This window comes from Phyllobates terribilis, unplaced genomic scaffold (genome assembly GCF_046119375.1).
Source record: "Phyllobates terribilis strain yellow unplaced genomic scaffold, ASM4611937v1 Scaffold_7__3_contigs__length_470593459, whole genome shotgun sequence".
NCBI classification, from domain to species: domain Eukaryota; kingdom Metazoa; phylum Chordata; class Amphibia; order Anura; family Dendrobatidae; genus Phyllobates; species Phyllobates terribilis.
Window position 1 is genome coordinate 317,141,793 of NW_027362767.1, and position 23,167 is coordinate 317,164,959.

The 23,167-nt window shown below is 45.9% G+C and overlaps 2 protein-coding genes across 5 annotated transcripts in view; both read left to right on the forward strand.

Moving 5' to 3' along the window:
• LOC141154730 (phosphatidylinositol-binding clathrin assembly protein-like) overlaps positions 1-6,573 on the forward strand; it is a 47,825-nt gene extending 41,252 nt beyond the window's left edge. For all 4 annotated transcript variants that reach the window (XM_073641098.1, XM_073641100.1, XM_073641099.1 and 1 more), the window contains one exon: positions 5,212-6,573. In XM_073641098.1, the coding sequence (XP_073497199.1) occupies positions 5,212-5,226 (15 nt within the window). In that variant the 3' untranslated portion in view covers positions 5,227-6,573. The remainder of the gene's footprint in view (positions 1-5,211) is intronic.
• A 15,041-nt stretch (positions 6,574-21,614) lies between these two features.
• The window catches only part of VBP1 (VHL binding protein 1), a 42,378-nt gene continuing 40,825 nt past the window's right edge, over positions 21,615-23,167 (forward strand). The window contains exon 1 of the mRNA XM_073641105.1: positions 21,615-21,730. The gene's annotated coding sequence lies outside the window, so the exon portion shown is untranslated. The remainder of the gene's footprint in view (positions 21,731-23,167) is intronic.

The following is a 23,167-nucleotide window of genomic DNA, read 5'->3' on the forward strand; positions in this document are numbered from 1 at the left end:
TTCAATAAAAATGCTGTTTCCTGGTTGTTTCATGGCCGTCATGGACTTAAAAGACGCTTATTATCATGTTCCTCAGGGTAGCTGTTCCTATGGGTGGAGTGGTCAGGCACTACCAATATACAGCCCTCCCATTCAGCATCGCCATAGCCCCAAGGGTCTTCACCAAAGTGGTTGCAGAGGTGATGGCTCATCCAAGGGAACAGAATACCCTGGTTGTCCCATACCTAGACGACTTCCTGATAATAGGCAGCTCCTTCCTGGCCTCCAAATCCCATCTGGGAAAGGTCATGGATTCCTTGACTCGTTTAGGGTGGCTTTTGAATCTGGAAAAGTCCAAGACGGAACCATGCCAGATACAGGAGTACCTAGGCGTCATACTGGACTCAAAAATTCAGGAGTGTCGTCTCCCCTCAGGGAAAATTCAAAAAATCTTAAACTGATATCACAGGCAAAATCCCACACGTCTGTCCCTTTGGAAGGCCATGTCCCTGCTAGGTTCCCTGACAGCGTGCTTTCCGGCTGTTCAATGGGCTCAAATACATACCGGAACCCTTCAGTGGGAAATTCTAGAGGCAGAAAAAGCGCTAAAAGGGCGTTTAGAAGGGCGGTCAATGCTATCTGTAAAAACCACACTTTCCTTAGAGTGGTGGAGGAACATACACAATCTGGGCCGGGGGATTCCTTGGACAATCCCGACACCGCATGTCCTGACCACAGATGCAAGCCCCGGGGGGGCCCACCTCAACAACCTGGTAGCTCAGGGGGTCTGGACAGAGCGCGTGAAACTAATGTCCTCAAACATGAAGGAGCTCCTAGCAGTAGAGCAGGCACTCCGGGAGTTCATGCACACACTACAAGGACATCACGTGAGGGTCTTCTCAGACAACCGAGTAGTAGTGGCATACCTGAACCACCAGGGGGGTACACGGTCCCATTCCCTAATGCAGACGACAGAGGTCATCTTTCACCTAGCCGAGGAGAACTTGCAATCCCTATCCGCTCTACACATAAAAGGGGTAGAAAACCGCACCGCAGAATTTCTGAGTCTGACTCAATTGAAGCAGGGCGAGTGGGAATTAAGTCAGGCGGTTTTTCGGCAGATTGTACAAAGGTGGGGCCGTCCCTCCATAGATCTGTTTGCCAGCAATCAGAGCAAAAAAACACTCTTTTTGCTCCCTAGATCCCAAAGGGAACCCAGTAGCCGTGGATGCCTTTATGATCCCTTGGAATTTCCCTCTAGCTTACGCTTTTCCTCCGACCGCTCTGATTCCAGCGGTTCTGAGGAAAATCAGAAAAGAGGAAGCGAGGGTAATCCTAATAGCTCCCTTTTGGCCAAAGAGAGCATGGTTTTCATGGCTGAGGAGGTTGTCAATCTCCGATCCATGGGTTCTCCCGGAGCTCCCGAACCTTCTTTCTCCGGGTCCGGTCCTCCATCCTCAGGTGTCAAGCTTACACTTGACAGCCTGGAATTTGAAAGGGCTCTGCTGAAGGACAAAGGTTTCTCCCCAAATTTGATCACCACACTACTTCAAAGTAGAAAACCAGTCACCACCAAACTATACGGGAAAACCTGGAAGAAATTTCTGTCAGTCTCCGGTTCCAGGTTGGGTGGGGAGGTTCCGTTGACAGCAATCCCAGAATTTTTACAGAGGGGTTTGGAGCCGGGCCTGGCCACAAGTACCTTAAAACTTCAAGTTGCGGCCCTGGGAGCACTCTATAATTTTGACCTAGCCAGGGATAGATGGGTATCTAGATTTATTAAGGCATCAGATAGATCCCTCCCTATCCCATCCCGAAATACTACACCCTGGGATTTGAACTTGGTCCTTTCAGCCCTAACTGAGGCACCTTTTGAACCCCTGTCAGAAGCATCCCTAAAAACTCTGTCTCTAAAAACGGCACTCTTGGTAGCTCTCACATCCGCACGTAGGGTTAGTGATATTCAGGCCCTATCGGCAGGCCCCCCCCTTTACACAAATCTTGGAGGATTGGGTTATTCTGAAAACTGACCCTGCCTATCTACCAAAAGTGGCGTCAAGATTTCACAGGTCCCAGGAAATCACCCTCCCTTCTTTCTGCCCTAACCCTAGGAACACGAAAGAGAGGGTCCTGCATACACTAGATGTCAGAAGGTGCCTAATCCAGTATCTAGAGGCAACACAAGAGTGTAGGCAGGATAGTTCTTTGTCTGCTTTCAGGGTCCTCGTAAGGGGAAGAAAGCTTCTAAGGTCACGCTGGCCAGATGGATAAGGGAGGCCATGACATTACCTTACTCCTCACGTGGAGAAGCTGTCCCAGAGAAACTGAAGGCCCACTCAACGAGAGCGGTGGCAGCCTCCTGGGCGGAGAAGGCCGGTGCTACGATAGAGCAGATATGTAGAGCGGCAACCTGGTCTTCCCCCTCTACCTTCTTTAATCACTACCGGCTAGACTTAACCTCTTCTTCAGACCTTACTTTCGGGAGAAGGGTTCTGGAAGCTGTGGTTCCCCCCTAATGAGTCACTTCTCTGCAATTCTCTCGGTGGTGCCATCATGGGGGAAGGAGAAAGACGTAGTTACTTACCGGTAACGGGATTTCTCAGAGCCCATGACTGCACCCGTACATTCCCTCCCTTCACATGTGGGTGCGCACGCTTATTAGTTAATTATTATAGCCACGTGGTGTGTCTAGCGAGGTCTTAAATTGTAAAATTTTGTGTTGCTAAGCTGGTGGTCCTCTCATGCTCTGTAAACAACTGATGCTGGAGAGAGGTACCGCCCTTTTATCTGTAGGTTTCCTGTCCTTGAAGGGCGGATCCCTTCTCTCCGTGGTGCCGTCATGGGCTCTGAGAAATCCCGTTACCGGTAAGTAACTAGGTCTTTCAGTTGGAACCACTTAAAAAATACTCCCTTGTTTAGTAATTGCTCATTATGGTGCTCTCTACAAACCGCCACCTGAACCGTCCAGTGCTGGTAAGAGGAGGCCGCTTCTAGTGCTCGTACTGACTGAGTCACTGACTTGTGACTCATACATATTCCCAGGTCCGAAAACAGCCAATCCCCGCAGCGCACACTGCCTGCGCTGGGGGGATTCATAAGTCTTCAGTTACAGAGTGACTGCAGACTTATCGGTTTTGACTGGACAACCCCTTTAAGTCCCATGAAATTCCCTGCTGATCCAGTATAGATGCTCTTTTTGGTTAATTTTCCCAAAGCAATGGCTTGCTGCACATTTACAAGGACCACTGCAGCCAGTCTGGTGATTGGTTGCAGATGTGATGCCAGGTACCTGCCGTACTGTTGGAGTATCTGCCTTTTTTCAATATGCCAAAATAACTCAACTGACTGAGAAAAACAGATGTAGTGTATTTTAGTGTTACACATCCTAGTCTGGGCCCTGTATGGACATGTCTCTTTTGGAATATACAGTGCCTACAAGTAGTATTCCACCCCCTGCAGATTTAGCTGGTTTGATAAGATGCAAATAAGTTAGAGCCTTCAAACTGCAAACGAGAGTAGGTTTTATGAACAGAAGCATAAATCTTACAAACCAAAAAGTTATGTTGCTCAGTTGAATTTTATTAAATTTTAAACATAAAAGTGTGGGTCAATTATTATACAACCCCTATGTTTAATATTTTGTGGAATAACCCTTGTTTGCAATTACAGCTAATAATCGTCTTTTATAAGACCTGATCAGGCCGGCACAGGTCTGTGGAGTTATCTTGGCCCACTCCTCCATGCAGATCTTCTCCAAGTTATCTAGGTTCTTTGGGTGTCTCATGTGGACTTTATTCTTGAGCTCCTTCCACAAGTTTTCAATTGGGTTAAGGTCAGGAGACTGACTAGGCCACTCCAACACCTTGACTTTTTCCCTCTTGAACCAGGCCTTGGTTTTCTTGGTTGTGTGCTTTGGGTCGTTGTCTTGTTGGAAGATGAAATTACAACCCATCTTAAGATCCTTGATGGAGGAGCGGAGGTTCTTGGCCAAAATCTCCAGGTAGGCCGTGCTATCCATCTTCCCATGGATGCGGACCAGATGGCCAGGCCCCTTGGCAGAGAAACAGCCCCACAGCATGATGCTGCCACCACCATGCTTGACTGTAGGGATGGTATTCTTGGGGTCGTATGCAGTGCTATCCAGTCTCCAAACGTCACGTGTGGTTGGCACCAAAGATCTCGATCTTGGTCTCATCATACCATAGAACCTTGAACCAGTCTGTCTCAGAGTCCTCCAAGTGATCATAAGCAAACTGTAGACGAGCCTTGACATGACGCTTTGAAAGTAAAGGTACCTTACGGGCTCGTCTGGAACGGAGACCATTGCGGTGGAGTACGTTACTTATGGTATTGACTGAAACCAATGTCCCCACTGCTATGAGATCTTCCCGGAGCTCCTTCCTTGTTGTCCTTGGGTTAGCCTTGACTCTTCGGACAAGCCTGGCCTCGGCACGGGAGGACACTTTCAAAGGCTGTCCAGGCCGTGTAAGGCTAACAGTAGTTCCATAAGCCTTCCACTTACGGATGATGCTCCCAACAGTGGAGACAGGTAGGCCCAACTCATTGGAAAGGGTTTTGTACCCCTTGCCAGCCTTGTGACCCTCCACGATCTGGTCTCTGATGGCCTTGAAATGCTCCTTTGTCTTTCCCATGTTGACCATGTCTGAGTGCTGTTCACAAGTTTGGGGAGGGTCTTAAATAGTCAGAAAAGGCTGGCAAAAGAGATCTTTAATCCACACATGTGAAGCTCATTATCCTTGGTGCCTGAACTACTTCTTAATACTTTAGGGGGACCAAACAGAATTCTTGTGATTTGAGGGGTTGAATAATAAATGACACTCTGAATTAACTTTTAACGTTTTTTAAAAAAAAAAAAAAAATTTGCTGCAGTGCATTTCCCACTTCCAGGCTGATCTACAGTACAAATGTCACAATGCCAAGTTAATTCTGCATGTGTCAACCAGCTAAATCTGCAGGGGGTTGAATACTACTTGTAGGCACTGTATGTATATATATATGTATGTATATATATATATATATATATATATATATATATATATATATATATATATATATATATATATATATATATATATATATATATATATATATATATATATATATTTTTTCTTTTGCATGACCAATGAAAGTGTGATCCTACTTCTCACTTCATTTGTGCATTACAGATCTGTATTTTGTTGTTGAACAATTGTAATTTTTTTTTTTTTACAGATGCAATTCATGTAAAACCGCCAAAGCAGCAAGGAGGCATTTGCAACCAAAAACTGGTGAAAAGGGATTTCCTATCCTTTGCTGGCATGGTCTTTACCAGGGCACCGATGTGTTTCCAGTTTAATACCCTTTATTTGAACTGCAGTCATGTAGAGGTTGTTGGTTAGATCTGTCCTGCCAGGGAATCTAATGTGACCTGCTTTGACTGTACAAAGCTGCTCCACAAAAACATCCTATATTTTCTTTTTTACTACACTGGTGGTAGGCAAAAATTTCTAAATGTGAACATTTGAGGTGCCTTTGTCCAACAACACAAAAGGGGTTTTGTAGTATTTTTTTTCCCAATATCCTTCTCTCTATTCATTCTAAAAAATCTCAAATTAATATCCATCCTTTCCTGACAACACGTAGCTTTTCTGAAGAATTTGCTCAGCTGATAGTGAGCAGTCGGATTGTCAGGTTTCATTGTGCTGAAATCACAATTGATAATGTGTACCATGAGGACCAGGATCAATCTTCACAAGAAGTCCACGTCAGGAAAGCCACTGTTTTATACTGAGGAAATGGGAATGAACTTTGGAGCTGTATGAACCAGTAGAGCCAATGGCAATGCAATAAGATGTCTTTTATTGTCACATCAGAAATTTCGCTTTTGTGTGGGTCCGAGGTCATTTTGTAAAGTCGAAACTTCTGTTATATGAATGGTTTTTCTTGCTCCTTGTCGTCATGTAGTTTTGTTTTTTTTTCTGTATATTTTACCCTATAAATCCAGGCGTGACTTGTATGTTGGCGGTATTACAAATAACAGGAGGTCATTTATTTTTTATTTTTTTCCTTTTGCCATCGCTTAAAGAAAGTTTATCCTTTGTAACCAATAAGTAGGGGAAGTGTAACTCCTGCTGTTTGTGCCACTTTACTTTAAATACAGTCAGTACATTTTTTATTATGTAAATATATATTATATATATATCCTGAATAATTTCTTTAATGCTGACGCATCCTTATCTTTAAATATATTTCTCAAAGCAATGTCCTTTCAAAAAGGATCTTAAAAAAAAATAATAATGTGCAGATTATTGTTGAATATGATTAGTTGATGCCAAATTAGCTGGATAGATGAAATGCATCATTCTATATTTATTTAATCACAACGAAAACATCTGAATATTTCCATGATCTCTTCAAACCTCGTTGCCATTATAGCCACTTGCGGCAATGGAAGGAAAGGACATCAAAGCCAAGGTTTACTGTGCCCATGTACTACAAGAATGTGGATCTCAGAGTGTGGTATTAAAATGAGATATCTCAAGTTCAGATTTCAACAAAATGAAATTGAATAATAAAAATGTTATGTGAATTATGGCTTTTGTGGTTGGTTTTTCTTTTTGGTTGCAAACTAAAGTGAAAAGCATTTTGTTTCTCATATGGAAGTGGGAGAAGCCAAAACGCAGGCATTGGCCGTTGCTCCTGGTTTGACATTAAAGGGAATATAGGAATATAGCTTCAGGTTTTTATGTTACATGTGTCCCCCCCCCCCCCCCCCATCTCACAATCTTTATTAAAAAATAAACACTAGAAACCTTGTATTTTTCACATTGGCCACTGGTGCTTTTCTTAGGCCACGGCCCCACTATCAGTATTTGGTCAGTATTTTTTCTCAGGAGTGGGAGCCAAAACCAGGAGTGGGTGATAAATACAGAATTGGTGACTTGTTTCTATTATACTTTTCTCTGATTGTTCCTCACCTGGTTTTGTCTCCCACTCCTGAAAAAAAATACTGATCGGATACTGATAGTGGGGCCGTGGCCATAGAGCAATTTCCTATTTCAGGAAATCCACATGTACATTATCAGCAATGAACAGACTTGGTTGGACCATGAAGAGATGGGGATCTGTGATATCACCCATTGTAATTGGCGGATCCCGTGTTAGCTGTGTATAGAGGGATTAACTGCCATTGTAAGCCTGGCTCTGATGATAAAAAGCTTACTGAAAGTCATAAGTTACTTACTGGTAACAGGATTTTTCGGAGACCATGACAGCACCACAAGAGAGGGGATCCACCCACCAAGGACAGGAAACCTACAGGCTTAAAAGGGGCGGCACCTCTCTCGCCTCAGTTTGGATTACAGAGCATTGAGAGGACCGCCAGGTTAATAAACATAGCAAACAATCAAAAAAACTACTATACCATACAACATCTATTAAGTGTCAAATTCTAATTAACAAACAGGGAGTGCTCCCACAAACGTGAAGGGACGGAATATAAGGGTGCTGTCATGGTCTCCGAAAAATCCCATTACCGGTAAGTAACTTATGACTTTATCGATCGACTATGACAGCACCACGAGAGAATTACAGAGATTAAGTAATCTAGGGAGGGACCACAACCTGGAGCACTCTTCTCCCAAAGGTGAGGTCAGTTGAAACACCAATATTCAGTCTATAGTGCCTTTATAGAATGTAGAGGGAGAGGACCAGGTAGCAGCCTTACATATGTCTTCTATCGAGACACCTGTCTTCTCCGCCCAGGAGGTCGCCACAGCCTGGGTGGAGTGAGCTTTCAACCCTTGTGGCACTTCCTTGCCGCTGGATGTATAAGCTAGAGAAATAGCTTCCCTAATCCATCTAGCTATGGTGGACTTTGTGACTTTAAACCCTTTTCTAACCCCCTCGTAGGATATAAACAATGAGCTATCTTTTCTAAAGGCTTTGGTGACCGAGCTGTACCTAACCACACATCTCCTCACGTCTAATGTATGTAACTCTGCTTCTTTCTGGTTACTCGGATTAGGACAGAAAGAGGGTAGGACTACTTCCTGAAGTCTGTGGAAACCAGTAGCTACCTTTAGGGAGATGGGCGGGATCAGGTTTAAAAATTACTCTATCATCCAGGATTTGAGTAAATGGCAAGGCCGTAGACAGGGCCTGAATGTCACTAATCCTCCTAGCTGAGGTTAAAGCTATTAGCAGCACTGTTTTAAGGGAGAGGGATTTAAGGGTTGCTGATTCTATTGGCTCAAAAGGCGAGCTAGTCAAGGCCTTTAGAACCAAATTTAGGTCCCAGGGAACAAAGTTGCTTTTGATGATGGGTCTAGATCTAAACGCTGCCTTAATGAACCGAGAAACCCAATAGTTTCCTGCCAGATCACAGCTATATAGGGTGCCTAAGGCAGAAACCTGAACATTTAGGGTGCTGGTGGATAATCCTAGTTCAAGACCCTTTTGTAAAAACTCCAAAACCTTTCCTATTGGCGCCCCCTCATCAACTCTAGATCCAGAAAAAGACAAAAACTTCTTCCAAGTTCTGGCATAAATTCGAGTTGTAACATGTTTTCTACTATGCATTAGGGTTGCTACCAGATCTTGAGAAAACCCCTTCTGACTTAGCAGTGACCTTTCAAGTTCCATACCATCAAGTGGAGGTGAGATATTTGAGGATGGACTCTGGACGAGGAGATCCGTAACCTCGGGCAGGACCCAAGGATCGGAGATGGACATGCTCCTCAGGCATGAGAACCAGGGCCTCCTGGGCCAAAAGGGTGTGACCAGTTGAACCCTCGCCTTGTCCTCCCTGATCTTTCTTATGACCATGGGAAGAAGAGCTAATGGGAGAAAGGCATAGGCCAGGGTGAAATCCCAAAGTAGCAGGAGAGCGTCCACTGCTAGGGGATTTTCTCTGGGATTTAGGGAACAGAAGAGCCTTGTCTTCCTATTTAGTCTTGTGGCAAACAGGTCTGCCACCAGAGGCCCCCATCTTCGGACTATTTGGGAGAAGAGTTCTTGTTTTAGTTCCCATTCGCCCTGCCTCAGGATAGCGGCTTAAGTAGTCTGCTCTTGTATTTTCTTTTCCCCTTATATGGAGCGCTGTTAAGGAAAGGAGATGACATTCTGTGATCTTAAAGAGATGATCCGGGGCGTGGCCTAGCTCTTGATGTGAGAGGTCGGGTGGCAGTGCCTCTCCACCACCATTAGCTTCAATTATCCTGCACAGAGCCCGAATCAGCCAAATCCCTTATCAGGAACTGCTGTCTGAGGGTCCCGGGAGTCAGAGGCGAGCTTCTGCCAGACTCAGAGAGACCAACATGGGCCGCAAAAGGCAGAAGGATGCCGGGGCCTGCAGCAGTGCCTCAGCCCAAGATGGCACCGAGACACAGGAAGAGGCGGGAAGGAGGAACACAGCCTATGCACGGAGGCTGGAGGCTTCAGCACGGCTGCACAGGTATGCGAGGGGCATGGAGGCAGATGAAGAAGGAAGTGAAGGCAGTGAGAAGCATGGAGATGAGGAGGAAGACAGTGAGGAGATGCCTGTGCTACATAATGTACAGCAGGAGGAGGGGGATGGTGACACTGTGCTGGCAGCTGAAAGTTCAGATGAGGCAGAGCCGACTCTGCGAGATGTATTCCAGGCTGTCTTATACTGCAAGACTGCTTTAACTGCTCTGACAAAGCAGGTGAATGGTCTGAAAGCCGACATGGGAGGCATTGAGGCTTCTATGCAGAAAGTTACAGCCAGATTGACTGAGGTGGAGGGCAGAGTTGGCGTAACAGAAGATCATTTAACCTCAGTGCAAAAGACGCAACAACAGCACACTCAGAGGATCACGGTAGTGGCTAATAAAAACGATGACCTGGAAAACCGGTCACGCAGGAACAATTTGCGTATTGTGGGCATCCCTGAAAGAGCTGAGGGTGCTGACCCCACGACCTTTGTTGAAACCTGGCTGCTGGGAAAGTTTGGGTCTAATATCCTGTCGAGGGTGTTTGCTGTGGAGCGTGCCCATTGTGTGCCCATGAGACCCCCAGTGCCTGGAGAGGGCCCTCGTACGATGTTAGCCAGAATCCTGAACTGCAGAGACCGGGACACTATTTTACGTAAGGCCAGAAAATTGACAGATCTCACCCTGGAGGGCAAACGCATTGAAATATACCCGGATTACTCGGCTGAGGTGCAAAAGCTGCGGCTACGGTATGGTGAAGTGAAGAAACAGCTCCGCTCTTTGAATGTGAAATACTCTACAATTTATCCTGCTAAATTAAGAGTGGAAGCCTTTGGAAAGGTCAATTTTTTCCCGTCACCGGTAGAGGCCGCTTCGTGGTTGGAGCGGAACCGGAGCAAATTGAGAGAAGCTGAGGACTCGGCACGGTGAATGCACGACCCTGCTATCCTGACCACTGGACAGGGTTGTGGCTCTGCATTGCTCTGCGAAACTGCAGAGGAGGGGGAGAAACCCCCGCTGGGATCTACGTTTTATAGTTAATTTGTTTGATTAATGGTTCGGGACTATGCATACTATTGATTATGTGGTGGAGAGACTGCCAATGCTGGAGGAGGACACGGCGCATGTTGATATGCGGTATACTACGATGTTGCTCAGGTTCTTTGAGCTCCCACTCTCACGTTGGGAAGAGAGTGGCAAGAGAAGGGTGGGGGGAGGGGGTGGGGGGAGGGGGAGGGAGGGGGGGAGGTGGATGGGTTGGATTTGCGGGAAAATGGGGTTGCTTATGCTGTTTGACCTGGTATGCTGGGGAACAAAATGGAAAGATGTTACTTGATGATGGTGGATTGTTTTTTCTAATGCACAATGAGTAACCGTACGGTTCGGATTTTAAGTTGGAATGTACGTGGTATATCTGACAGGAATAAGAGGGCAGCAGTTCTGAATCACATCAGATCTTGTGATCCTATGATTGCGTGCTTACAGGAGACCCATCTCACTAGAGATACTAGGCACTGGCTATCGAGAGGGTGGATGTTAAAGACATATCATTCTACTTATTCCTCGTACTCCAGGGGGGTGTCAGTCCTAATACACAAAAACGCTCATTATGAAGAGCTGGCAGTGCAAGTAGACAGTGAAGGGCAGTATGTATGGATTGCGTGCAGATTGTATGGACACAAAATGATTTTAGTGGCTTTATATATCCCTCCACCTTATTCTAAAAAGGAACTTCAAGCAGTAATGGACTTGACGGCCAGATGGGGGGAGGCTCCGATGTTGATTATGGGAGATGTTAACAACACCATGAATGATCACTGGGATAAAGTACGTCCGGCAGGTATGGAAGCTGGACGGGACGGAATGACTGCATTTGGCACCTACGTGGGGGAGCTGGGGCTGGTGGATCTGTGGAGAGTACGAAATGAGGGTAAGAGGACCTTCTCGTGTCACTCGGCTACACACGGAACACGGTCAAGGATAGACCTGGCTTTTGGGGATACTGCTATGGATGGGATGGTGGGGGAGGTGGAATACCTACAGAGGACTCTATCGGATCATAGTCCTATGGTTGTCACGCTTCTAGTGGGATCTGCTCAGGGTCAGAGGGGAGGTTGGCGTCTTCACCTGACGTGGCTTAAAGTGGTGGATATGGGTGGCATAACCAAAGAACTAGAGCACTTCTTCCAAGTTAATGAAGGGAGTGCTGAGGCTACAGTGGTGTGGGAGGCTATGAAGGCATTTACGAGGGGACTCTTTATAAGTGAGATCTCACGGTGTAAGACCAAAACTAAATTGGCAGATCAACAAATAAAGGATGACTTGACAAGGGCAGAGGCAGACATGATTTTGGCGCCAACGAGTGTAGCTCACAATAGACTAAAATTGGCACAGGAGGCAGTTAATAAACTGCACATGATGCAAGCCGAGAGGAAAAGGGCATTTCAGCAAGCCCAATTCTTTGAGGAAGGAGAGAGAGTGGGTCGCTTGTTGGCGGTGATATCTGCGGCACAGAGGGGGTCTTCCAGGGTGTACAGGTTGAGAGACCAAGCGGGGACGACTCTGACAGACACAAAGGACATATTGGAGGTCTTTAAGGAATATTACATGGCACTGTACAATTCAAGAGTACGGGACACAGAGGGGGCCGTAGAGGAATTCTTGGAGGGCATCTCACTGTCTAAATTGTCTGAGGAAGATAGGTTAAGGTTGGATGAACCTGTGAGTGTGGAGGAGGTGGAATGTGCAATTCTGTCTATGCCCAATAACAAATCACCGGGTGCTGATGGTCTACCTGGGGAGGTGTACAGGGAGCTGGTGGAACTGCTAGCCCCAAAATTGAAATCTGTGTTTGATGAGGCTTTGGAGAAGGGGGCGTTACCGAGATCAATGGAGGAAGCGGTGATAGTGGTTCTGCCAAAGGAGGGGAAAGACCCCATGGATGCGGAGTCGTATAGGCCCATATCGTTGTTGACAACGGATGTCAAAATACTCGCTAAGATCCTGGCCACCCGGCTCACCGGGGTTGCGCATACTGTTATTCACGAGGACCAGTCGGGCTTTATGCCCAACCGCTCCACGGCTGTTAACTTGAGATTATTTCTTAATATGCAGCTGCCTGCTGATAATGGTGGCGGGAGAATAGTGATGTCGTTGGACGCTAGGAAAGCATTTGATAGCGTGGAATGGGAATATTTATGGAAAATCATGGAAATAATGGGATTTGGCCCTGCATTCATGGCCTGGGTGAAGTTATTGTACTCATCCCCAAGGGCGGTAGTTAAGGTGAATGGTGAACGGTCCGGGATGTTTGACTTACATAGGGGCACAAGGCAGGGGTGCCCGCTGTCCCCGCTATTGTTTGCGGTGGCTGTGGAGCCCCTGGCGGCCAAAATAAGAGCTGAGAGAGGAGTGGTCGGATTTAAATTTGGGAGGCTGGAAGAAAAAATATCACTGTATGCCGATGACATCCTGTTATTTCTGGAAAATGCAGGAGAGACATTGGGGTGCACGATGGATGTAATTAAACAATTTGGGAGCATTTCGGGACTGGAGATAAACTGGCACAAGTCTTATGTCATGGCTGTAGATAGACCAATAAAAGCGGAGGAGATAGATGAGAGGGGGAAGCAGCTCCAGCTGGTTTCACAATTTAAATACCTTGGGATATGGGTGGCGCTTCCATTGACACGATTCACGGATCTGAATTTAGTTCCTCTGCTAGAGAAATTTAAAAAGAAAATAGGCGCATGGTGCCAATTGGCTTTGACGGTGACGGGTAGAACTAACCTGATTAAGATGGTCCTTATGCCACAACTAATGTACGTTTTGCACAACTCACCGATATGGCTACCAAAAAAACGGTTTCAGGGTATTGATTCTATCTTCAGATCCTTGATATGGGGCAAGAGGCAGGCAAGGATTAAATTGGGAACACTGCAAAATGGGAAGGAGGAGGGAGGATTGGCCGCTCCCAATCCCTGGGTCTATTTCTTGGCAGTACAAGGCCAGCATGTCAGGGGATGGAGAGAGCCCGATTGTGGAGGGGCAGCTTGCCGGGTGCTGGTACATGTGTCAGGGAGACGCCCACTGGTCCAGGCGTTAGAGGATGGTACCTTTAAGAAATTGGGAGCAATATATCCTACCTTAGGCTTGACTCAGAAGGTATGGGACACTATTAAAAAGATCAGGGGGGTGGACGGGCTGACTAAGTACTCACCGGTGTTGGGCAATGAACATCTGCCGGAACTTAATAAGCTGTGTCAAATGGGCAATTGGAAGGCGCAAGGAGTGAGATATGTGTGCCAGCTGCAGAGTGGAACGGACCTGAAGACCTTTGAGAAATTGAGAGAAGAATTTGATTTGCCTTTGGTATGGGGATTTCAATACTATAGGCTTCGACATGCTTGGAGGGCACAGTGTGGATTGGGAGACATGACGGTTCAGGGTGACATTGTACTAGACTTTGTGTGTATGAAGGGAGGGACGAGGGGAGTCATATCGAGCTTATATCATGACCTACTGCACTCCTATCTGGGGGGGAATCACCTCATTGCAAAGAGTAAATGGGAAAGGGAGGTGGGTACCCTCACAACAGAACAATGGGAGGCGATTCTAGAATATGTCCCGAAGATCTCTTTAAGCGAGCAGGCACGGATTTCCCAATTATACATAATACATAGGACATACAAAACACAGCTGCGCCTGTACAAGGCGGGCTTGAGGGGAGATTCCAATTGCCCTAGAGGTGGCACGGACCAGGCCGGCTTGCTACACATGCTATGGTCATGCCCACGGTTGGTGGCTTATTGGTTGTTCGTTGTCAGCAAAATTGAGAGGGCTTATACATGTACAATTGACAGAAACCCGGTGCTGTGTGTTTTGGGGGAGGTGGATGGAATATCTGTCTCAGAACATTACAAAGTGGCGATAGCGCGATTGCTATATGTGGCACGCAAACTAATAGCACGAAAATGGACAGATTCAGAACCCCCCACTAGGAGGGAATTTATTGCTCAGACACGTACGGTAATGCATTTAGAGGAAAGCATTTATAGGCGGAGGCATGGAGAGAGAACTTTTGGGAAAATATGGTCCGCATGGATGGCGGTAATATGATTGTCAATGTTCCCAGGTATGCCCGGCATAAGGAGTATTGGCGGGAGGGGGGAGAGGGTTTTGACTGTATTATTACACGTTATGTGAATTGTTATATGTATATTGATAACTGTTTGCTGTAAAATTTTTGAAACCTAAATAAAAATAATTGGTTTAAAAAAAAAAAAAAAAGAGATGATCCGTCACTCATCAGCGATCTTGAGCGTGTACCTCCCTGGTGGTTCACATATGCTACCGCAACTGTATTATCCGAAAGGATCTTTACATTCTGACCTTGGAGGAAAACTAAGAAATTATTAACCGCCTTGTCTACCACCAGCAGTTCTTTTGCGATGGAGGAGAGACCCTTTTTGCTATTTGACCAGGTCCCCTGAGCTACCATATCCCCCAGATGGGCTCCCCACCCACTGGGACTCGCATCGGTGGTAATTGTTCTAGTGGTTCTAAGTACCCAGGGAACCCCTCGAGATAGGTTTGCCTCATCCTCCCACCACTGTAAGGACTTTACTGACCAAGGTGACAAGGACATCTTTCCTTCCAGGTGTCACGTAAGCGAAACTTCATTATATAGCACATCCCACTGTAGAAACTTGGAGTGGTATTATGCCCACAGAACCCCTGGGCAACATGATGTCAGGGTACCCAACAGGGACATTGCTGCTCTAAGGGACATGACCGGATTTGTTACGGCATTTTTCACCTAATTCCTTATCTTTTGCTTTTTGGCTTCCGGAAGGTAACATTCTTGAGAATCTGAATCAAGCATAATTCCTAAAAACTGCTGAAGTTTTGAGAGCACTAACCTAGATTTTTCAAAATTTAGCACCCAGCCTAGACTCTCTAAGATGGTGATCACCTCTTTTAGGTGTTTATTACATTGGAAGGCAGAATTTCCAACCACCAAGAAATCATCCAGATAAGGGATAATCAAAATATCATGTTCCCTGCCATGACGTCCGCTATAATTTTAGTAAATACCCGGGGGGCTATGGACAGACCAAACGGCATGGCCCTATACTGGAAATGCTTGATTTCCCCATCCATGACCAAGGCTACCCTAAGGTATTTCTGGTAATCCTCATGGATAGGAACATGGTAATAGGCATCTTTTAAATGTAATACTACCATGTAACAGCCTGAAAACAGCAATTTTATTGTTAAATTAACAGACGCCATCTTAAAGGTGGGAATTATCAAGAACTTATTAAGAGCTTTTAAGTTAATTTTTTTTTTTCCATAAATATATTTATTAAAATTTTGTCAAAGATAAGATACAACAATCAAGAAAAATAGTATACATATGAATACATGTGAATTCACATTCAGGTATAATGCAACTTTATGAAGAAACAAATCAAACTTGTAATCCTAGATATCTCGTGTTGGACTCATCTTGTCCAAACACCACTTAGTAAATTTTAAACTAAACATTCTTAAAAGGACAATGAAGAAGAAACAAAGTCAGGACAAGAGAGGAAAAGAAATAGAGACAAAAGATTGGAAGTGGGGAAAAGGGGGGGAGGGGCAAAACCAGCCTCGGTCCCGATTACCTTATATGGAGGTTATGAGGACTCACTGAACCAGTCCCAAAACTCTAAGCTCACCTTGAATGTCTCCCAAAGGAACCATGTTTGGCCCTGAACGGTCACAAAGTCACTATCTTGAGCCATCATCGACTCCATGCAGCCCAATCTATCCATTTCGGACACCCACTCAACCGCAGATGGAACCCTCACCGCTCTCCAGTATCGGGGGATAATTGTTCTGGCCGCCACTAAGCAGAACCTCAGAATTCCCTTCTTTATGGTTGTTATAGACCCAGGAATCAATGAAAGGAGGGCAATTTGAGGGGATGGTTCACAGTGGACACCCGTCATCAAGCGAAAGGCATTAAAAACCGCACCCCAAAATGGACGCAGAAGCCTACAAGACCACCATATATGAAGAATAGACCCCTCCTCATTGTCGCATCTCCAGCATGTACTCGGGATTGCAGGATTGAATTTATGGAGAAGCACAGGACACCTATACCAGTGTGTTAAAAATTTATAATTTTTCTCTTGTGATCTGCAAGAGACAGAGATCTTGTGAGTAAGGGTAAAGATCTTCAGGCAGTCAGCTTCAGAGAGGGTAGTCTGCAAGTCTCCCTCCCATGCTGTAATAAAGTTAGGGGTGCCAATAGATACCGTTTCCAGGATCAAATTATAAAGCAAGGAGACTGTGTGGGTAGGGCCCTCTGTAGACAGGACTCAAATCGGGTCGGTCTGTTAAAAGAAATACCTGAGAGGAAGTCCTTCAACTGGGTGAATTCAAACCAAGATCGTGGCCTGCCATGGCATATGTCCCCTAACTCCCCCACATCAGAGAGCCTGTCCGCCATCTGTCCCAATCTCACCCGGTCATCAGACCTCCAACATAAAAACGTCCTATCCACCGCTGGGGGGAAATCAATGTTGTCGAAGAGGGGGCTTAATCTGCACGGTGTATTACTAAGTTTCAGTTTCCCCTGATTTCTATCCCAAAATCTCAGCACTATCTGTGTAAGTGGTGGAAAGTCTGAGATCTGGGGGCCTAGAATTGGCACCACACCATGGTGCCCAATATAGAGAGCCAGGGGAGAGAAGTTTTTCTATGGTCACCCATTGTTTGTGCAGGTCATTATATCTCCAGGCAACCAATCTAGACAAGAGAATAGCTTGATAGTATCGTTTGAAATTAGGGAGACTTGTGCCCCCCTGTGTCTTAGATCTAGTCAAAACCGAGAGCCTAATTCTGGGTCTACGAGCGCCCCAAACAAAACTATTGATAGCAGATTGTAAACGATTAAAAAAATAATCAGGTATTGCTATTGGGGCAGTTTGAAAAAGATGAAGGAAACGAGGGAGAATATCCATTTTAATAACGTTTATACGGCCGAACCATGACAGCTGAGGTCTACTGTATTTTTTAAGATCCAAAAATGTTTTGTGTAAAAGTGGGACATAGTTCAATGAAAACAGGTCTACCCCATCTCTGGGGATCCAAACTCCCAGGTAATTTATTGCTTTATCCTCCCATTTAAATGGGAAGGAAGTTTGAAGTCTCCGAACTAAACCGTCAGGGAGAGATATATTTAGGGCCTCTGTCTTGGAATAGTTAACTTTAAAATTAGATACTTCTCCAAACCGTTGGAACTCTCTCATCAGCACTGGGAAGGCAATGATCAGATTAGTGATATAAATCAAAAGGTCATCTGCATAGATGGACAATTTAAAATGATTCTGACCAACATTGACACCTCTGATATCTGATGCATTCCTCACTGCTACCGCTAGATGCTCCATTGCAATGATGTAGAGTAAGGGAGAAAGAGGGCACCCCTGTCTTGTGCCATTAGCTATATGAAAAGGGGATGAGAAAATACCATTAACTTTAAGTCGGGCTGTGGGACCCTGATATAGTGCCATAATCCTACCTAGCATGTCTGGACCCAACCCAAGTTGTGTCAAGGCAGATCTCAGAAAGCTCCACCCCAAGCGATCAAACGCCTTTTCTGCGTCAATAGATAATAGAAATGCTGGGATCTTATGTTTACGCATATGGGAGGTAAGTCGCAATGTTTTTATAGTATTATCTCTAGCCTCTCTGCGGTGTACAAATCCAGCCTGATCTCCATGAATAGAGCTAGGAAGTAGAGAGCTTAATCTGTTTGCAATTGCTTAGGCATATACTTTTACATCTACGTTAATTAGGCAGATAGGCCGATAATTTGCGCATACCAAGGGATCCTTTCCTGGTTTGGGAATAACGACAATCGTGGCAGCTAAGGTTTGAGGGGCAAAATGGCAATTCTCAGAGATGGAATTGAAGAGCTTCGTCATAAATGATATTAAATTTGGTGCAAATAACTTATAAAAATTAGCCGGGAATCCATCCGGGCCGGGGCTTCTGCCATTTGCCAAAGACTTGACCTTATCCAGTACCTCCTGTTCTGAGAACGGGGTCTCAAGGGCCACCACGTCCTCAGATGGCAGAGGGGGAATCGGAGTGCAATTTACATAATCATCCACTCTTTCCTGGAAGTCGGACACGGCCATGTCTGCCAAAGGTCCCCTAAGGTTGTAAAGGGAGTTGTAAAAATCCCTAAATGAGTCTACAATCTCCAGAGGGGAATAAAGAAATTTACCTGATTTAGATTTAATGATAGGTATATAGGTAGTAGGAATTCGAGGATGCAAAAATCGTGCTAAAGCTCTACCAGGCTTGTCTGAGTATTCATATAGATATCTATGGAAGCGGTCTAGCTGTTGCTGTATCTAACAATGAGCTCAAGTCAGTTCTAGCTTTCAGCAGATCAATCATGACCTGTGGATTATGTGATCTTTTGTGATCCAACTCTAAAGCCTGAATACGCGTCAGCAGATTAGTAATGGCAGAAGCCCTATCCTTCTTCAATCGTGCCCCTTGTTGGATGAGTACACCCCATATGACTCCCTTTAGGGCCTCCCACTGAAATGGCAAAGCTGTGGGGTCATCTTTATGAATATTGGAGAAATCTGAGATTGCTATCCTGATTGCCTCTTGGCAAGTGGGATTTTTAAGAAGCGCCGGGTGCAAGGACCAAGTCCACTCGCTCGATGAGAGTTCTGGTAATGTCAAGGATAGTAAGACTGGGGCATGGTCTGACCAAATCATTGGGTTAATTTGTGTCAACGGGTGAAATGATAGCAGTCTGTGACTAATTAAAAAATAATCTATTTTGTTATATGAATCATGTACCGCGGAGTAAAAAGTATAGTCACGTGTGGAGGGGTGGGTCAGTCTCCAAACATCGACCAATCTAGATTCCGTTAGTTTAGCTCTCAGGCTCTCCAACTGGGAGGGGGGGCGGCCGACCTACCCGTAGATGAGTCCAGGACCCGATCCAGCGTGAAATTGAGGTCTCCTCCGACTATTACCGCACCCTCGGCAAATGCTGTAAGGTCGCGTAAGTATGCTTTACAAGTTCTAATCTGATTCTGGTTAGGGAGATAAAAGTTAGCGATGGTAAATACATCTCTGATAATTTTAATCTTTAGAAACAAATACCTTCCTTGTGTATCAGGTTTAGAGGCAAGTACTTGAGCCTGTAGTGACTTGTGTAGGGCAATACTGACCCCTTTAGATTTTGAGTCTGGGTTGCCGCTGTGGAACCAATGTGAGTAAAATTTATGGTTGAGTGGCGGTATCCGATCTGACCTAAAGTATGTCTCCTGAAGAAGTAATATATGAACCCGTTTCTTATGCATATGGTAAAGTACCTGTGAGCGTTTTTCTGGGGAATTAAACCCTCTAACGTTCAGAGAACAAAGTTTCAAAGTGGACATCGTAGATTAATACAAGAATCAGTGGTGGGACCGAGTGGTGGTATGAGGGGAAGAGGTATTGGGTGTAGAAGAGTAAGCCCTTAAGAAAGAAGATATGGAAGAAAATTCAGTAGGAAGATTAGAAAGGACAGAATATGTATAAAAGGTTTAGACGGAGAAAGAAATTCCGTCTTATTAGACCACAGGTGGCTACACCTATGGACTAAGATTAAACAGAGAAATCTCTGTAAGTAGTGTCAAAGACGCACCCTAACTTAGGAGGTGACTGTACCCTAAACACGAGCAATCAGCCTGGCCCCCACAGCAAATTAGTTATACATGTTAATTAATTTATGCAACTAAACAAATCCAGTGCCCCAGACTTATCAAAATTCCCCTTAACACTACATAAAACCAGAGGCAACTAAAAGGTGGTGGAAATCCCTGTGGACTATTTTCTAGACATAATAAGCCAATGCAATGCATAGTGAGGTTCCACCCAAGGACTGCAAAGCCCCCCATAAGAAATCTACTAATATTAAAATTAATAAACTCCGACATGAGGAAAGAGACAGTGGAGAGAGCGAGTGACTATGATAGGACAGACTTCTAAGGCTCAGGAGTCACCAGAGGGACCAGTGGAGACACTGCGTGGGTATCTTCTCCTCTTTCTCACGGTTCCCATTGTCTCTCTCCCACCTCTCCTTGCTCCTCCAAACCCAAAAGAGGATAAACGGGGCCACTCTCCCAGGGTGACTAGTGGCAACCCCAGAGACGATGAGAAATCCAGAAGATCCAATGGCGATCTCAGGGTCAACGTGCCAGTGTCCCCACAAGCATGAAGCTGAAAGGGGTATCCCCACTTGTAAGTAATGTTCTTCGCACGCAGAGCCTCCAAAAGAGGTCGCAGAGCCTTTCTTTTAGCCAGGGTTATAGGGGAGAGGTCCGCTAGAAGTTGAATATTTGTGCCATTAAGGTCTATGGCATCGTTCTCTCTAGCTTTACGCATATTGTCTTCCTTAATTTGGAAGAAGTGGATCCTGCAAATGACGTCTCTAGGTCTAGATGAGTCAGGGTGTTTGGGGCCCAAGGATCGGTGAGCTCTGTCCAGCTCGAGATGTTCTTCCGTGGATCTACTCAGCAATGAGTTGAAAAGGTGCTGTAGGGCTGAGTTCAGGTCCCGTGGAGCCACCGACTCCGGAAGACCTGGGAGTCTAATGTTGTTTCTCCGATTTCTGTTTTCGGAGTCTTCTAGCATATCCAGAACTAGATCAAAATTCTGGGAGTGCTGATCCAAAAGATGCTGCTGGGTGTGGAGCTGGGTAGATAGTTCATCCACTTTAGCTTCAAGTGCAGTGACGACAGAGTTTATATTAGAAACATCCTCTTTGAGGGAGCCAATTTCCCCCTTGCATACAGCCTCCAATCGCTGGATATAACCCTCCATATCGGTCTTAGTGGGGATGGCACTTAAATGGGCCCATAATTCCCCAGCGTTCATAGTCAGGAGCAAGGGATCCCCGAAGTTTGCAAAGTTAATAAGGGTCCCAGGGCCATCCTGGGTAATCATACTGCTATTCTCAGTTACGCCAGCTTCAGATGCAAGGGGTCCCAGAACAGTGCTGCTTGTAGCTCCTGCACTCCTCAGAGATTCAGTTGGGGTAGGGGAATGGGTTAACTGAGTAGCTGCTGAAGCTGACTTGGAGGGGGAGGGGTGGGACCCGGAGCTCTCCCCTCTCTGAATGCCTGCATTGCTACTGTCTCTAACACCGGATCCCACTTGGACTGCCTCCCACTTTCCCTGTGTCTGTCTCCCCTGAGTGCGGCCTCCATGTGATAATCTGGCTTCAGCAGCAGGTAAGCTTGCTCCCCTCCGGCTCTGCACACTGGCTCCTCCCACAGCAGCAGCCATATCTGCACGTGTGGTCTGTTTTCCCGCGCTGCCTGAGACTGATAAATACCGGGTGATGCCAGGGTCAGTGGATCCAGAGATGAGCTCCCACGGTGCCTGGGAGCGGAGACCGGATTTTCTTCTCATGCAGAGGCTGGGATCTGCTTGTGCTGGCTAATGCTTTGCTGTAAGGGCTCTAGAAAGCACGAGCTCTCTCTAAGTGCGTCTGCTCTGCTTCATGGCCAGGCCACGCCCCAGCTTTTAAGTTAATGATACATCTGAAGGAGCCGTCTGGCTTAGAGACCAGGAAGAGAGGTGAGTAGAACCCCAACCCCCTTTCGGATGCCAGGACTTCCACCAGGACTGCCTTATGAACTAAGTCCAGCACCTCCTTTTGTAGGGCCAGTTGCTCTGACTCTGAGGAACGGACCGGGGTCAAGATGAATCTCCCACGAGGAATCGCCTGGAACTCGAACCTCAGATCCGAACCTATCAGATCAAGGATCCAATTACTGGCCGAAATTTTTGTCCAGGCAAGCAAGAAGCCCAACAGCCTCCCCCCCCCTACATGGGCTACGAGTCATTGACTCGGCTTCCGGGGCCCCCGAGTAGAAGAAGAACCAAACAGAAGCCCTATACCTTTCAGCCTGCGGTCTTCCCATTTATCCTGATCTTTCAGCGGTCTTTTACGTACAAATCTTCTTTTACGAAATGAACGTTTATAAGCTGGCATGGATAGGCTAGGGAACCCTTTTTTCGTGTCGCTTGCCTTAACCAAGATTTCATCCAGAACTGGTCCAAGGAGATGTTCCCCCTCACATGGTATAGAGCACAGTCTTTCTGGCCTGGATATCTCCCGGCCAACACTTAAGCCATAGGGCTCTACGGGCTGCATTGGACATGGCGGCCGACCTTGCTGCCAACATAACGGAGTCTGCAGAGGCGTCCGTTAGGAAAGCTGCTGCTCCCTGCATGAGTGGGATGTTGGACAATATCTCCTTTCTGGATGTGTTATTTTTTAGGTGGGATTCAAACTGTTCCAGCCACATCATCAAGGACCTGGCTGTACAAGTTGCAGCAACTGCTGGATTTAAAGCCCCAGCAGTTGTCTCACAGGTCCCTTTGAGAAAGGTATCAGCTTTTCTGTCCAAAGGGTCTTTAAGAGCCCTGATATCATCAAAGGGGAAAGATGACTTTCTAGATGCCTTTGTTATATCTACATCGAGCTTTGGGGCTTTCTCCCAGGAGGAAGAGGCTGAGTCCTCAAAAGGATATTTCCTTTTAAAGAAAGGGGGGGGGGGGGCCTTTCTCTCCGGTCTTTTCCATTCCCTATGTATCAGATCCTGAAGTCTATCATTAATCGGAAAACACCTTCTTTTTCTTTGTCCCAGTCCCCTGAACAT